Below are 16,865 nucleotides of genomic sequence, written 5' to 3' on the forward strand. Positions count from 1 at the left end.
TTCATTTTGACTTCATTGTTTGCTATGGTAAAAGTTAATTAGATTTAGCAGCAGTAGAGCCCTTTTGATGATGGAATACTTGAGAGATGCAGTGTAATTCATCTTCAAATAACACTGTTGGTCATTATTATTCCTCATTCTGTGTTCTTCTCTGTAAATCAATTGAAGATTAACCAAAGACTGATTTATTGTAATATATTTTTTCATAAATATCTGTCATTTATAAAAGGATAGGAACCACGGCCTTTTAGGATCTGTTAATGAAATATCTTGACCATGTTACTTATAGGAGAACTGGAATAAGTCATATTGCTTCTTCCATATGTCACCATTTTTCAAAACATTAGCATAATCCAAAATATTATTGATCTCCAAATTATCACATATCGAGACACTCTTGTTGAAAGACTGTTATTTTTGTTTACGAGGGGACCGTTTTACATGCACATTTCACTCCTCCTAGCATATTGAAATTTTAATTGTGGAATGTGTTTATACTTGAAATATTTCAGAAAAGTGTTTGCTTTGGATGTCTATTTTCCATAAAACCTAGGAATGTTGTGTGTAAAATACGTATTTCCTGTTTTTTTTTGTTGTATGATTTGCATTTTCTCCTCCATGACAGTACTTATCTTATGGGCTAGTTTTGTGTTACAGGCTTATTAATACATGCATGCTGTTTCTTCATTTAACTGTCATAGTCAAAACGCATTCTTAGTTTTCTCTTTCTCTGTTTAACTTTGTCGCTCTCTCAATGTTTCTAACAGTCCTCTTAAAAATGAATTAATTTCATCTTCTTCTTTGTCTTTGTGTATTTGTGCAACTTGGATTGGTGAGTTCAGGAAATTGCCTCATCCATTGGACTCAGAAGATACTTGCTATTAACAGAAAATGTTTCAGGTACTTACTTTGTCCCAAACAGAGATTACTCCACATTACCGCAGTTACTCCGACCATTTTCCTCTGTAGCATTTACATATATAGTTGATGAGTTGTTTTAAGTCTGTTTCCCTGCTTCTCTCAAGATTGAGATTTTCAGTGAGCACCATCATCTTTTGAGTCCTTGGGCTTAATATCTTTTTTTTAGCATGGCTATTCTATGTTTGCATTGTAATGATTGTTCTCTTCTTTTGTAATTTAGAATAGTAATTGATCATAATGAATTTCTGTATAAGTCACATACGTGACATCTCAAACATCAATGTAGGGGGTCATGCCCTAACTTTGACATCAGATGCCTTGATGCTAGTGATCTGGTCTGAAATGGGGCATAAGTTGTGTCATGGGTTCCATAAGATGTAAGCCTTAAGTAATTGCTTGTCTCTGGTGGGAGATGCAAACTGCCTGAAAAAAATTCAAAATTATGGTGAAGATGGAAACAGTCGAGGTCCAATATCTTGTCATGTTTGCTGTTTCTTCGGGGAAATGCTGCATCTGATTCATTTTCCACTCAATGTTCTACTCCTCTTACTGGGAGCATTATCTAGAGACTCTGTCTCATACAGGACAGTCTATTACCCCTTTGTTGGTCTGATTTGAAATTGGTGAGGGAGACCTTGGCTGCTGTGTATTAGAAGGCTCCAGGAAATCTTTCCAAACATGGCTGAGGTGATTAATTGAATTACCTGACAGCCAATTTCTGGTTTAGCAAGGTGCTTCATTGACTCCGGTCCTGCTCAACAAGCACTCAGATTGGCTATACATAAGCTGTAAGGATGACTTTGAAAATATTTCTTAAATACGGATGATATCCATTGTGGAATAGCACTTTGAATGGCTTATGCCTCCTGCTTAAGTCTGGTTTATGTCTCACGGCTAAAGTCCCATTGTATGACCAGGCATTAGTGATGCCAACCTTTGCATCAGCAACGCTGATATAGCTAGCAATAGGATCATTCAGCAATTTATTTCAACTGTTGATTATGTTATGTTGTGAAAATAAAGTGACTGCTGTTTTTCCTTATTTTGATCTGTCACCTGCTTCATGCGCTATGGGTAAAGAAATATCAACCCTTTTGCTGATGATCTGGTGACATCACACTCCTTGAACTAGTGAATGAACTTGAGCTTTGATGATATCACCAACTCATTGCAAGAGGGCAGACTCTTTCATGATTTTTTTATTTTAAACTAATGTATAACAGAATGAATGAGCTACGAAAATTTTTTTCTTGTCTTACCTTGTTTTTCCCCCCATTTGCTGAATTCTTATAATCAATTGGATTTAGCATCTGAAAGAGCCAACAGCAGTCATCATTGCTGGTTCTGAAGTTGGCATCATTAACCTCAAAGCATTAGGTGCTAAAGTTAACCCTCATTCTGTTGAAGTGAATAATAGCTTGATGAGGCATTTATTTTTTTAAATGAGGAATAAGCAGCAAATACTAATGAAATTTTTTTTTTATTCCTGAGTACATACTTATGTTAATTTTAATCGGTATATGTGCTTTTGAAACACAACATTTTCCCTAATATATTTTTCATGCTGGCAATTAATAATATGTACAGCAAAACCTCTCAATTACAAACAAACATTAGCAATCAGAGAAAATGGGTCCATATGTGAGAGGTATCCTAGAGTTAGAGGTGACCCTAAGAAAACCTAATCGTTACGCTTTACTTTAGCACGCAAATATTATGCTGTAGGAATTTATGCCAACCACTCTAGGTGGCCTCTGCAACTTGGAATGCTTTTTTTTTCAAAAGTGGTCCAGAAAAAAGCAAATTACTTGTCCCACATTTGTAAACCACTCGTAGAGAATAGTGCCCAATTTTTCTCCGGTGGAATAATTTTTTTAACATTTTCATTATTATTTGCCATCCACAACTTCCCAACGCCTCAGAATTTCAGCGATTTGAGTCTAGCTCACTCCAAAATGAACCACTGATTTACAGACACACTTCTTTTACATTTCCAAATGTTCCTACATCTTCACTTTCTCTTTGTAAGGAAGGATTCATACCCTCAGGAGTCACGTAATTAATAGAAGTTCATATTAGCACCACAAGCAGTATGATCTGTCCCAATGCATAGGTGGCGGCAAGTTGGCACAAATGGAGAGGTTCTAAAGATCCTGAAAATACTGAAACTTATGGCTGCATACTGTGGTTTTCTTAAATTCCTACAGCATTGTATTTGCATAGTAAAATAAAGCGTAATGATTAGGTTTCCTTTGGGTCACCTCTAACTTTCGGATACCTCTAGTATATTGACACATTTTCTCTGATTGTTAATGTTTGTAATTGAGAGGTTCCACGGTAAACAAAATTAATCACCCTTGCAGCATGCAAAAGAAATCAGGGGGAATGTTAAGTTTTAAAATATGTTGAAAACCTAAGGATATCAGGATTCAGAGGTCATTATCTCCCCTCTTGTTTAGTCAGAGTGCATTTTCAAATTGTAGGTACGAGGATCAGATCAGGGAGGTGCTCTTGGCCACTTGAGGTGTGATTTTAAAGTGCATGTCATCAATTTCAATGTATTTTGTTTTTTTCATTGTTTATATGTTGCATCCAGCTGTTTTTTCTCGAAGGGCTTGCTACGTTGTACTAGTCATATTTTCTCTCATTGTTCTGTTTTTAAATTTAATGCAGCTTTGGTTTGCACATTTATTTGCATATTAATGTACTCTGCATGTGGAGATCACTTTTAATTTCCACTTTGTTGTGTCATGATAAGTACCTATCCTCCTTTCTAATGCCAATGTCCATGGCATGCATCCTTTAATGTCTGTAATTACTTCTGGAGTTATGAGAAAGTTAATGATTGACTCACCTTTCTTCTGACATTATTCTAAGGAGGATCTTTCCTAAATTGTTCATATTAAAGTGTTGGCACGTTCATACTCTAATTTAGAAACAAGCCAAGATGACGGGAGTCACTGAGTAAGAGTGACTAAGTCAGGGGTGCAGCGAAGAATTAAGTCCAGGGGGGGTTTTAGGCGCAACTAATACTTTGGGGTATGGGGGTATTGCATACTCGTCAGGGTAAGCAGGAGTTGCAGGGTCACTCTTTGAGAATTTTTTTTAAGAATAATGGTTCAACATGGCGAGTTTTACGGCTTTCTGAGGGATGTTTGATTAATCCTAACACTATGCTAGTAATAATAATCCAATTAAGTAAAATGGATTAAACTTAAAAATTTCACTGAGCTCTGGGGGGGTTTTATCCCCCAAAACCCCCCCTCGCTGCATCACTGGACTAAGATACTGTGAATGATTACATTTCTGGTAATTTTCACATTAAATCATTACATTTTCAAAAATGTAACCATTACATTTAATCTACTAATTGTATTCTATATGCAGTCATTACTTCCTCTCTGTTACTGTACATATTAACACGCCCTGGCCAAAAATATTTTTAGAACTTTGTTCGGTAATCAAGGTACGGTGAAATTGCTATGCAGGAAATAATATGCAAAATTACATTCATTATTTGTGAATAAGGGATACATGTGTTGTATTTGTGGCACCATACAAAATATATATTCTCATATATTAACTTCCTAAGATGTTCTCTAAGTTTTTTTGAAAATAAACTGTAATTTCACGGGTAACTACATAGTTACTTTCTGCAATTTTAATTGCTACCTCTAACTGATAAAAGAATTTATGAAGTAATAGTAACTAAGCCCAGTTACTTTTTATTGGTACCTGCTTAAACCATCCCTTTTAAGAAGGTACCTATTAACCTATGGAGTCACTTTATGTGTCTATTTAGAGTCTCATTTCTTATGCTGTATGATAAAACAGGGTTGACATAGTTAAAATTTTCTGAGTAATGAATTAAAATGAATCTCAAAAGATTCTTTGATAATCAAACTCCTTTGTCATCTCAATGAAGGTAATGCTTTGCTGTGACTAATAGTCTGCGATCGTGGTTTAATTTTTTGTAAAACATACATTTGGCAAAGGCCAGAACTTGGATTATTTGAGAATTACACCACTACTCAGTAAATATTGTTTTTGATAGATAATTTTATTCTCATACATATTGACTTTTTTATTCCAGTTCATGTATTTTATCAAGAAATTAGGCCATTATTTTGGGTGAAAATATATCTCGTGATGATTTTTGGGAGAAGATATTAATTAAAAACTCTTATTCTTTCCCAAATTTTCAACAAGCATTACTAATGTTTTTCTGCTTTGTTTGTTCTTCTAAACTGTGTCATTCTTGTATAAACACTGTGGATAAAAATGACTAGTATTCAGTTATGAGTGATGACCTTCTGAACGGGATAAGCATTTTTGGGCAGGGACGTGCATTAATTGAGCTGGATTTGATTCATATAATTAATATATTTTTCTTTCAATTGATATTTATAGGCTACACATTTTCAATGCATAATTTATAGCCTTTAGTTTTGTGGTAATTGGCATTTAAGTCTTTTAAAGATTTTGTTTACTTTTACAAATTTATTTCTATTTTTAGTTTATGAATCCAGACGCCACATTATTGTTAGGCAATTTATTTGTTGTGAAGGTATTGCAGAGTTTGATATCTATTCCAATCATACATTTTTTATTTTCAATGACTGTGTGTGTGGTTTCCTGAGGAATATGAAACCATTAGGGTGTAGTGCCATTGCTGGTTTCTCCAGTTAGCAGTATACCTATTTCTTTGCAAACAATAAATTATGTCTTTGAATTGACCTTTAGATCTGTCTCTGTTGGTAGGATTTTGAATGGCATATCATGTATCACTTATTTGCACTTCTGGGAAGTATGTTTGGCCTTCCTTTTAGATTTAAATGTACATTATGTTTAATGCAAGATAGGTTTTCTGCATATGTGCTTGTGGAAAAGTGCTCTTAAGTTGTCATCTGGGTGCAAATGTATGTGGCCATTCATGCATGAAGTTTTCCATTGCCCTTACATTGATCATTCTCATGTTCACCCTCAATACAATTGCAATCTCCACCTTTGAAATCGTTCAGTGTTTCAGTCAGAAGGGTTTGTTCGGCTAGGTGAGGGTAGAGCCAACCCTCGACAGCCTCAGGCATGTGAATTTCATGCATTCATGGTAAGAGGGCAATTCCTTTCCCAGGGACACCTCACACTTACAGAGTTTTCTTTGGGGGTTTCCAAAGGCTTCTCGTGGGATTGAGAAAACCCATGGACCGTGGGCCCTTCGTTAAGCAGCCAAAGCCCTCTACCTCCCAGGTCACTATGGGGAGTGCAATCGCCTAGCGGATCTTGGCTGCAGACCACAGGGTCCCAGGTTCAATTCTAGGGTGAAGCTCTTCAAAAATCGTCATAGTGCAAGGTAACCCAGGGAAAGGAACTGAACCCCCAAACTCAATGTGTGAAATTCACATTTCTATTGCTTAGTCTGGAGTGGCCTCAACCCTCACCTATCCAAATACAACATTTGGGTTGAATCATTAATTTAGTGATCAATATCTCGAGTCATTGGGTGAGCAGAGAGCACATTTTGTAAAAATTCATTCTATCATAGTTTACCTGTTATGCGTAACTAATTAGGTAAGGGTTAAAATGATCTACATACTTCTCTGTTATGTATGAAATGTTCCTCAAAAGTAGCTAAGGAATTATATCAAGAAGAGAAATCAATGTGGATGTTTCTGATCGGCCTAATTCTTTCTCTCCCTATCTCCAAACCTTCAACTCTCCTCTCTCTTTCTCCGTCTCTCTTGCGTGCCATTGATGACATGGGAGGCAGGCAGGCGCAGGGCCATGGCTTTTGGTGCTTCCTATCACATTTACATCCACAAGCCAACTTTCCATTGAGCCATGTTGGAGGTAAGGGCCTCCCTGAACATGGGAAGGCCTGAGTGTTTTTGCTGTGTTTCTTCCTGATGGAATTGGGATGAACAGCTTGCGCCTAGTCCATGATTGTTTGCCAACCTCACGTGTCAAAGCTCATAAATTTTCAATATGATGCAGAACCAAAATTTTATAGATTATGCAGTTGAAATTTAGGACATGTTAATGTTGTACTGGTTAATTTCAACACTGGTTTCCATGAAAAATAAGAAAAAAAATATGTAAAGGTTTTCATAAAAGTGGAAACCTTTTTGGTGCTACCCATCTCAGTCTATAGTCAGTGCCATTCTTTAGTTACTCTCTAATTAGTTCACCATCTGCAATACTTTTTCACAAGCCTTGATTCTATTAAAGTCATACTCTGTTTATTCCTCGTCCCATCTTGCCATCTCTGAGTCAGCCAGACATTTCAAGAAATTGTGTGTAGTTACATCAGTGTTTAATGGTCACATTGAGTCTAATGCAAGCATGTAGTGGCAGATGCAGATGAACGTTTGTGCTTGCACCACTTGGTCATGGCAAGATAATTTACCGTCAGACTCACAAATGTCAATAAATCTCCAATGCTATGCACTGCATTCAAATTTAGTTAGCATATTTTTTGCTCCACATTATCGAACGCATAAAATGGAAGATTTTGCTTTTAAAGTATAAAATTGTTTTACTAAAATTAATTTTGGTATCTAAGATTACCTGTAAGTTTTGCCACTGAAGTTCACAGAGTGTATTTTTGGCATAGTGATAAAAAATGTTCTCTCTTAAGATGAGTGTAGGATTCTGAGTTCTCCAAGCTGCATTATTTGACTTAAGGATATAATTATTTTGGAGGCCATACTGCTTTCCTCTTCAGGTTGAAGGTGAGAAACCTGGTTGTTTCCCTACCTTTTATGGTACTAGATGCCCTTCCATTGAACAGTTATTGGATAACGCTCTTCCTCACGTTGATGATTGGGTAGCCACTGTCCCTATTAAATTTGTCCTTCTTAATGATTTCCAACCTCAAGACAAACAAAGGATGCCTTTCAAAACTGTCGCCACCGTAAACCAATGAAGTTAAGCTGGAGAATCCAGAATCGTACAATCATCATGATCACTGCCAGTGAAGAGTTTTACTCTCTCTGACATGCCACACTAATTAACTGACAGTCATGACTGATTTCAACTTGCTCAGATAATTTTCAAGTTAATACTTGACGTAAAACTAGTACTGCAATCACTAAAAAGTCGGTGTTGCTGCAACGGCTCTGAACTGCCGTTGAAACTGGCACTTGGTGTGTGAGGAGCAATCATGGACCAGGCGTTGCAGTGGTACATGCATAGTGTCTCCACGTGGAATGCCACTACCAGCAAGGCATGGGCAGGAAAGTGGTCGTCCCCATTGGCTCGTTGTGCTGCACACCCTTTTCCGTTTTTTCCACACAAGACTGCTTCCTCCCCATTGTTTCCACTCGCGACACCCCAGCTTCTCTCACCCCTGTGCCTACGCACCCATCAGAAATCTTAACGGTCTTCGCTACATCTCCTCTCGCTCTCATTTGGTTTCCTACAGAGTGCATGATCCTAAATCTGTGTCTCCGAGTGGCTTGAGTGTCTCCGCATGATGACCTCTAAAAGAGAAAATGAATTTAGCATTACAGAAATCTCACTCAAGCTTTTACCTGCTGTCACTGTTCATGAGGCTGTATTCAATGTTCATTCCACACATTTGTTTTTGATCTCTTTCAGTTTCATTGGTCTGATTTTCGTAGTACCTATCTTAACTTTTTGGCTGCTGTTGAAAAAGTCCATATTCCAACACTTTGGAATTTATAAACATGTGTTTTTAAGGGCATTGAATCAAGTTGTATTTAGTGCTTACATTTTCTTAATATCATCAGTTGAGTTGATCACAACATTGATAAAAAAGACATTTTAATTTTAATATTATTAAACCTCTACTGTCATGTTTAATAAATAGGTGTTATGTGTCATTTTTTACCTCATTTTATTTTTGTAATTCTCTTGTCGTTACAGGATGTTGAAAATTACCTGTTTCTTAACCCGAAATATTTTATGAGATGAATCTTCTATTTATGTTGGTTGGGCATGATCATGTTTGTAAGTTTGATTTGTTTTCAATGAGCAGACAACTTTTAGACAGCCTGCTGCTTGAGCTCACCTTGCATGGGGCTTCAAGTGTAGCGATCCACAGTCAGTCACAAGTATGTGCTGGGATTTTATTGAAGGCGTGTACGTGATTTTTTCTCATTGCCCAGTGGTGATTTGCTTTGTTTTTTTTTCTTCCAGGGAGCGATCTCCTGGCCAGCCTCACCTCGACATTTGACAAGAAGCTCCGTTCACTGCTGGGACCAGGCTCTTCACATTCGTCTCATGGAGAGCACTGCAGTTCTCAAGGTTCTCCACGAGAAAGTCACTGTGAGGAATCAAAGGAGGTTGCATCTGATCTCTCTAGAAGTGCTGCCAGTAGTTCCTTGGAAGATTGTGACAACAGGCTTCCAGATAGATTAGGGACCATTGCACACCAGGTATTAATCAAGTTCTATTTGCTTGGGCATAGTTATTATAGTATTGCAATCTTAAGGTTGGTACGTTGCAGCCTTGCATATCTCAAGCTATTTCCTTCTGTTCGCTGAACTCTTTCCTTGTGCCCTTCTGTATCTGCAACCAGTGGCACAGTGAGGGGGGGTTTTGGGAACCCCCCCCCCCCAGAGCTCAGAGAAATTTTTAAGTTTAATCCATTTTATTTAATTGGATCAGTATTACTTATAGAATAGTGTTTATTGATTAATCAAATATCCCTCAGAAAGCCATAAAACTTGCCATTTTGAACCATTATTCTTAAAATTTTTCTGGAGGAGGGCCCCCACTACTCCTGCTTACCCTGGTGGGTTTGCAATACCCCAACAGCCCTAAGTAATAGTTGCACCTGAAACCCCCTAGCCTTAATTCTTAGCTGCGCCCCTGTCTGCAGCAAGTACTTATCAACTACTTTTCATACTTCCTTTTCCTACTTTAAGAGTATTCAAAAGGCGTCTTTCTGTGCTCAAACATTATTTCTACATTCTCGTAAATCAGCAAGACACTCACTTAGCATTAATCCTTCGCAACATCCCGTATTTCTCTGAATATAGTCCCCCTCTGAAGGCTTCAGTTTCGGGAAAAGTTAAAAGAATGTGTTTGAATATAGTCCCCCCCTTTACTTTTACCACAGGCATTTTTGGAAAAAAAGGGGGGACTATATTCAGACATATACGGTAATTAATTTCAAAATTTGTGTAGGGCAAAGTCGTGATATATCACTATATTTATCATACATTTTAATCTTATGTGTCAGTTTCTGGATGTTGAATGGAAATTTGTGCACAGCAAGTACTTTTACTTCCATCTAAATCAAATGTTACATGCAAAAGCACCTCTCGTGCTGCAGCAAACTGGTTACCCAAAGGCCCTGGGGCTAATGTGGCCAAAGGGCCTCAAGGGACGAAAACTAGTATGAAGTAGTGAAGCATGCGGTATTAGAGTGAAAATGTGAAAACTAAACCAAAAAGTTCTCCCATCCCCGATGTATCTTGATAATTACAGTGTGAGAGCATAGACAATAATAGAAGAAGAAGTGTATATTCCATATAAATAACTTCTTAAATGTCCAATAAGACCTTGTGATTTCTTCGGCTTAAGTCTTTGAGGTTTCTGGTGTTATCTATTAGCTGCATAGTATTGGTAACGTAGTAGCAGCTAAAATGAGTCTTGAGAAGTTCTTCGTATGGACCATAATAGCTTTCTAGTTTCCCTTGACATTTCACAGTGCTTATCTTGTAATAATTTTTATTTTAGGAGGCTGAAAGGTCATCTGTAAGGAAGGAAAAAGAGCCAGTTGGAGATGCCTTGGATGGGAAATCGTCTCGAGCAGCCAGTGGGGATAATCGGAAGAGTGTTGGTTCCTTCTCCTCTGCGGAAGTGTCAGACTCGAAGCCAAGACGATCAGATTCCCTCTCCAAGACTGAGAAGACGGAGGCCAACACCAAGACAAAGGACGGAGAGAGGCAGTGGAGGAGGAAGGAAGCAGGGGTGAAGCGTGGGGGCGAGGATGAGGCCAAGCTGAAGAGGAAAAACGGCATGCCGGATAGGTCAATCAAGAGGCGGCACACAGTGGGAGGAACCAAGGACTTTGACAAGCTGGAGTGGGCTGTGAGTGGTGGCAGGGACTGTGATCGTGCTAATGCTACTGCCGTTCCAGATGAGAAGGACAGGGGCGCTGTCGATAGTGAAGGAGAGGTGGGCCTCAAGGCTTGGCTGGCCAGGGAGCGCTTGAGGACCAGCTCGCCCGACCTTGGGTGTCGACGAGCACATGGGGGTGGTCTAGTCGTTGAGATCAACGTTCTGCTGCCGGGAGCGGTTGTCGGGCGCTGTGGGGTGGTCAGAGGTGATGTTGGTCCCGGAGGAGGTGTCAGCACAAGGCCACATGGTCTTCCCAATTCCAGGGTCCACGAACAGCCACTAGAATCTCACGTGTGACCCTTCACTACTAAATCTAAGTGTGTTTATCATCAAGTGGTCTGAGGAAGTTAATGAAGCAATATGATAGTCACCATATAATTTTAATGCATTGATTTTCAGTGATGCTTATGAAATTTCCAGTATTTTTGCCACAGTGTAGCATTTTGATGTTCAAAATGTACCTAAATTATTAGTGAAAGGCTTGTAAGTGACCGAAATCCAATATTCTCATGTACACAAATAAAAATTATCTTTTGTTATCGCTGAGTGGTGACGTAACCATTTTTATGGATGGATTTTAGAGATTTGGATCTGATTTTGGGATGCCAAAGCAGTGAAAATATCTCATTGGTGTTCTGCCGCTGTCAGCAATTCGAAGAAACTCATGGGATTATGGGCACAGTGAGATTTGTATATTGTAGATATGAGTGAATGTTACTTTATGGTGATGCACTGATATTTAAAATAATGAATGCTGTCACCTAGAAGATGCTTTGTGAACATTTTGAGAGTCATAAGTTCTTAAACATGCCTTAAAAAAATCATTGAGAATGGGAGCCCCTGTGATGTTGAGAAAGTGAGTGATGAGTGTTATTAAGCTGTGCAATTTGTTTTTGTCCACCCTTTATGCATATATATCGGGTGGAATGTGATAAGACTTCTATGAGTCTGTTATACTTGTTTTTATTTGAAATATATCTGTAAACGCAATGTGTTGGCTTGAAAAGCCGTTGCATATCAAACCATTAGGTTTTATTCCAAGTTAATGAGGAACCATGTAAATTGTATTCCGAGATGTAAGAATCTTACTAATCCGCTGTTTTCAAATGAACTGTAGCCATGGATTCTTTGTAGCTTGGGTGAGTGAATGTGCTTGTGCAAATTTCATTGGTTGGTGGTTTGTACTTGTCTGAAGACAGTGATGGAAGAAAAAATGATGCTTTTTGCTATGTTATTTTGAGCCCTGCTTATACTTGGAAAGAAATTATGCAATATATGTATAAAGGTCTGTCCATAAGAGCATCACATTGATACTTTTGTGGTTTGAGTGTATTATTATTATTGTGAAGAAATCAACTTGTGTATAAAGAATTAAATTTTATTCATCATTCTGGTGAAATGAAATATTGTTTTAGTTACTTGAACTTCAATTTTTAACATTATCATGGTCATCTGTATCGATCAAATGTCCCAAGATAGGTTATTTATTTATTTATATCACACCAAAAACAGCACTAAGGCCTTTACATTGGGTTTATAAACAAAATAAATTATGTAAATATAATAAATAAACATGCATAAAAATAATATCATAAATAACAACCATTTTCAACATATACAATACATACAAAAGGTCGATGTCAAAAAGATAGACTTTTCACTTGGTTATTAAAATTGGTGCGGGAGGCAAAGATGTCAAGAGAGGAAGAAGTATTGGAGATTGAATTGAAAATAGAAGGTAGGCGGAAAAAGAGGGATCGTTGAGATATTGCCAGACAGAAATTGGGCTGGTGTATTGTGGCTTCAGTATTGCAGTTTTTGCAAGCAGGAATGTGTAGTGAAAAGAATGTTAGGAGATCACTGGATCTGAAGGACCCATCCATAATGCGGTAAAGAAATTTGATGTCTAATGTCAATCTGCGGTGGTTGTGGTGTAATAATCCAAGTGAATGAAGTATTTCGGCACGTGAAGAGAATCTGAGGTGAGGTATGCGATGTCGAACTATTGCTGAGAAGAAATTGCCTGGACGGTTGATTAATTTTAGTGTGGTGAGAGAAGCAGTTGACCAAATGGGAGAGCAATATTCAAGGATGGGTTGCACACATCCAATGAAGACTGATTTTAAGGCACTCGGTTCGGATATCTCGGCTCGGTTTGATGCAGCTCTCCACTCAGTTCTCTCAGCTCATCTTGGCTGTTTGTTCCTCTCTTTCTTGTACTTCATGACTAGTTTCTTATATCTCATCCAAGGCCTTTCTTTGCCATCCTTGCTATGCATTTGTCCCTCAACGATTTTCTTCATCAGTCCATCATGCCATGATTTATGTCTGACTCAATTATCCCATCATCTTCAGATTTTAATAAGGCTTCTCCTCATATTCTCTCTTCTTTGGACTTCCTCTTAACTCACTTGGTTGATTCATTTGATTTGCATCATTCTTCAGGTGACATGGCATTTTTTTATGCTTTCGCCCAAGATTTTTTGGCTGCTGTCATTATCCTCTCTGCCTAAGAAAGCCATAATCAGAACTTAAATCCAGAGTAACTGTTTCCTTACCGCATACTATGGTTATACATAAGGATGAGTCGGTTCCTAAATTTTTTCGGTTCTCGGTACTGGTCCGGTTCTCCCTCATCAGTTCTCGGTACTCGCTTCCAAGGATGAACTCTTATTATCTGAATTAATGGCAAATTCAAATGAACAAACACAAGAAGTGAATGAAAATAATTTCATTAAAGATGTAAATCAGCTTTATAATAACAGTAATGGTCAATGCTGATTTTGAAGGGCTTTGCAAAATATGCTTGGAGCACAGTTTACGTGCTGCATAAATAGTTAGTATAGCAGCAGGATCAATAGTGAAACTCCACCAGCTTCTGGCGACCTCATCCGTTAATTTGCTGTAACTTGCATGTCAGTTCAAAATACATATACATATTCTGTATTCTGTGATGCAGCATAAATTGTTGCTTTAATTGACAACTTATTCTGATGCTTCACTGTCACAGTTTTTATAACCTCAACAATAAACTGCTCATCACACCGGTACGGTGACACCATGGATAAACGGCCGATGGCCGAGAGTTAACGCTAAAGTTGTAATGCAGTGTTGCAGTCTGCAGGATACTCACACTTTTCGATGCCTTGCATAGGTTTATCAACTTACGAACAAGCTCCCGGAATGCATCTTGCTCGTTTGTCAAAGAATTGCTGTATGTGTTTATAATTCAATCGTAAGACCACCAAGATGAAACCATTTTCCGCCGGCCACCGTTTACGGCACGGTACACGGTGTTGTAGAGAGCAGTCTCGTCTGAAAGCCGCCTGAATTTCACATGAACGGCGGCCGGGGAAAAGTCGTGTCATCTGAAATCGGCCTCAATGTAGCATTGAATATATTTCACGCTGGAGACGTTGCATCGCCAGGCTGGATTGAAATGGCCGCCGTGCCGTCAACGGTGCGAATCCACTCGTTTGAGAGTAGCGGGAACCAGAACCGAATCATCTCTATTTATACATATTCCCTGTGGTAATGCTCCATTTTGTGGGCATCTATTTTTGCCTGGGCTGTGAACAACTAAGTATTTAATTCTTGCTTTTTGCTATCCCTGGTTATGCTCCTGTTCCTAGATTACATAATTGATCCACGTCTTATTTCCCTAATTTAATGTTAGTTTTCTTCATCATCAATAATCCTAAGGTTGGTTTGACGCAGCTCTCCATTCCTCTCTTCTATTCAGAGGCGGATGTAGGATAGGGACAAAAGGGGGGCTAAGTGGGGCTTAATATTCCAGCAGTAGTGAGGGTTGGAAAAATTACCATTCTATCTAGTATAAATTGGATACTCAAGGGGGGGGACTATATCCCCCTTCGCGACCACTCCCCGCCCCCCCCCCCCCCCCAAAATCCCCCACTGCTTCTATCCACTAGCCTTTTCATAGCTACGTATTTCTTCTCTTTTACATCCTTTATAACCCTTTGTCCTATGTAGCTCATTCAGGGCCATCCCTTGCCCTTCTTCCCTTCCACTTGTCCTTCAACGATTGTCTTCATCAGGCCATCATGTGTCATAATGTGGCCAACTAATTTGTCCCGTCTTCTGCTTAAGAATTTTAGAAGACTTCTCTTTTCTCCCACTCTTCTTAGCACTTACTCGTTACTTTCGATCCATTTTATCTTCATCATTCTTCGGTAGCACCACATTTCGAATGCTTCCACTCTTGACTTCTCTGCTGCTGTCAATGTCCAAGCCTCGCTTCCATAGAGAAACATGCTGCACATGCCCTGATAAAAATAAACTTCCCCATGGTGGCTAAAAGAAAGGTAAAGGAAGGGTAGTAACCATCATGGTGGGTAGTTACCTTTGTTCAACCCACACTACACTCCGTGGAAGGTAAGGGAAGGGTAGGCCTATACTTCATCTACCCTTCCTGGGAACTCCTCCACATACCATCCGTCTACACTTCGTTTACCATCTATTGAGGGTAAGGTAATGGTAGGCCTAAACTTCATCTACCCTTCCTGGGAACTCCTTTGCTTACCATTTGTCTATCCTTCGTCAAAGTCTATCCATCTGCATCTATTGTCTATCCATAGAAGTGAGGAAAAAATTCATCAGATACTGCATCTATTATCTGATGATTTTTTTCCTTACTTCTATGCTTGCTTTCTCAGCTGTAGAAGGTTCTTCTTTTTGTAGAATGCCTCTTTGCCTGCACTATTCCACTATTTCTTTCTTTCTTCGTCCATTGTTGGTAATTCAGCTTTCCAGGTAAAAAAACTCTTTCACCTCTTCAAGCTTTTGTTTTTGTAAGTTAATTTTTGTATTAACCTCCTACTTGTTGCTGCATATTCATATCTTAGTCTTCTTTTTGTTGATTTTCAGCTGATGTCTGGCCATTGTCCTTTCCATATTTGTCAAAGTCTTCTTGAAATCCTCCTCTGTCTTGGCTATGACTGCTCTGTCATCAGCAAATAGCTGCATACTAATTTTTTCTCCGTGGATATTAGCACACAAAGCTTTCTCCTTGATTTCATTGATGACTTTCTCAACATAATCATTAAAAATTATGGAGGAAAGTGCACACCCTTGTCTCACCCCTTTTCCTATTCTTGCTTCTGCACCATTGAGTCCACATTTGACCACAGCTACTTTATTTTTAAGCAAATTGTGAACAATTCTACGATCATTGTAGAGCACTTCGATATCTTTCAGAATTCTAAGCATTGAATTCCACTCCAGGTTATCAAATTCCTTCATTGAATCGAAAAATGCTATGAAAATTGGTTTGTTTTTCTCAAATCACTTCTCTAAGAGCAGTGTAAGAGCCAAAATTGCTTCACTTATGCCCTTGCTTTTCCTAAATCTGAATTGGTTCTCATCCACAAGTTCATCTGCTCTTTGTTCTATTCTCCTGTAAATGATTCTTGTAAGAATTTTCAACACATGTGTTGTCACCCTAGTAGAAAAAAGTGTGTTCATTCAGTGTTCTTTTTATGTTCATTTAATGTTCAAATTGTGTTCCTTCTATGTTCACCAAATGTTCACTTTATGTTCTTTTTATGTGTTTTGTGACAGAAAGAGCATAAAAAGAACACAAAATGAACACTCGTCTGTGAACATAAAAAGAACATAATTTGAACACAAAATGAACACTTTTTTGAACATCAAAAGAACACAAAATGAACATAAAAAGAACATTTTGTTGAACAACAAAGAAAAAGCTTTCATGGAAGTCCCATCATTACCATGAACACTTTCACATCTTTGTGAATCAGATGTCAGTATTTGGATAAGTTACAGATCATTTTATTTCCAGCTTTTTTTATTAGAATCAAACTTATTCGTAAAAG

General features: G+C 38.3%; 1 protein-coding gene across 10 annotated transcripts in view; it reads left to right on the top strand.

Annotated features, from left to right (window-relative positions):
• LOC124159528 (rho GTPase-activating protein 23-like) overlaps nucleotides 1-12,412 on the top strand; it is a 653,624-nt gene extending 641,212 nt beyond the window's left edge. For 7 of the 10 annotated variants that reach the window (XM_046535399.1, XM_046535401.1, XM_046535404.1 and 4 more), the window contains 4 exons: nucleotides 843-900; nucleotides 6,689-6,768; nucleotides 9,079-9,317; nucleotides 10,627-12,412. In XM_046535399.1, the coding sequence (XP_046391355.1) occupies nucleotides 843-900; nucleotides 6,689-6,768; nucleotides 9,079-9,317; nucleotides 10,627-11,307 (1,058 nt within the window). In that variant the 3' untranslated portion in view covers nucleotides 11,308-12,412. Of the gene's footprint in view, nucleotides 1-842; nucleotides 901-6,688; nucleotides 6,769-9,078; nucleotides 9,318-10,626 lie in introns of those variants that run through there. The other 3 variants (XM_046535407.1, XM_046535408.1, XM_046535403.1) reach the window with 3 other exon arrangements.
• Nucleotides 12,413-16,865: the final 4,453 nt, after the last annotated feature.

Source organism: Ischnura elegans, chromosome 5 (assembly GCF_921293095.1).
Source record: "Ischnura elegans chromosome 5, ioIscEleg1.1, whole genome shotgun sequence".
Classification (NCBI taxonomy): Eukaryota; Metazoa; Arthropoda; class Insecta; order Odonata; family Coenagrionidae; genus Ischnura; species Ischnura elegans.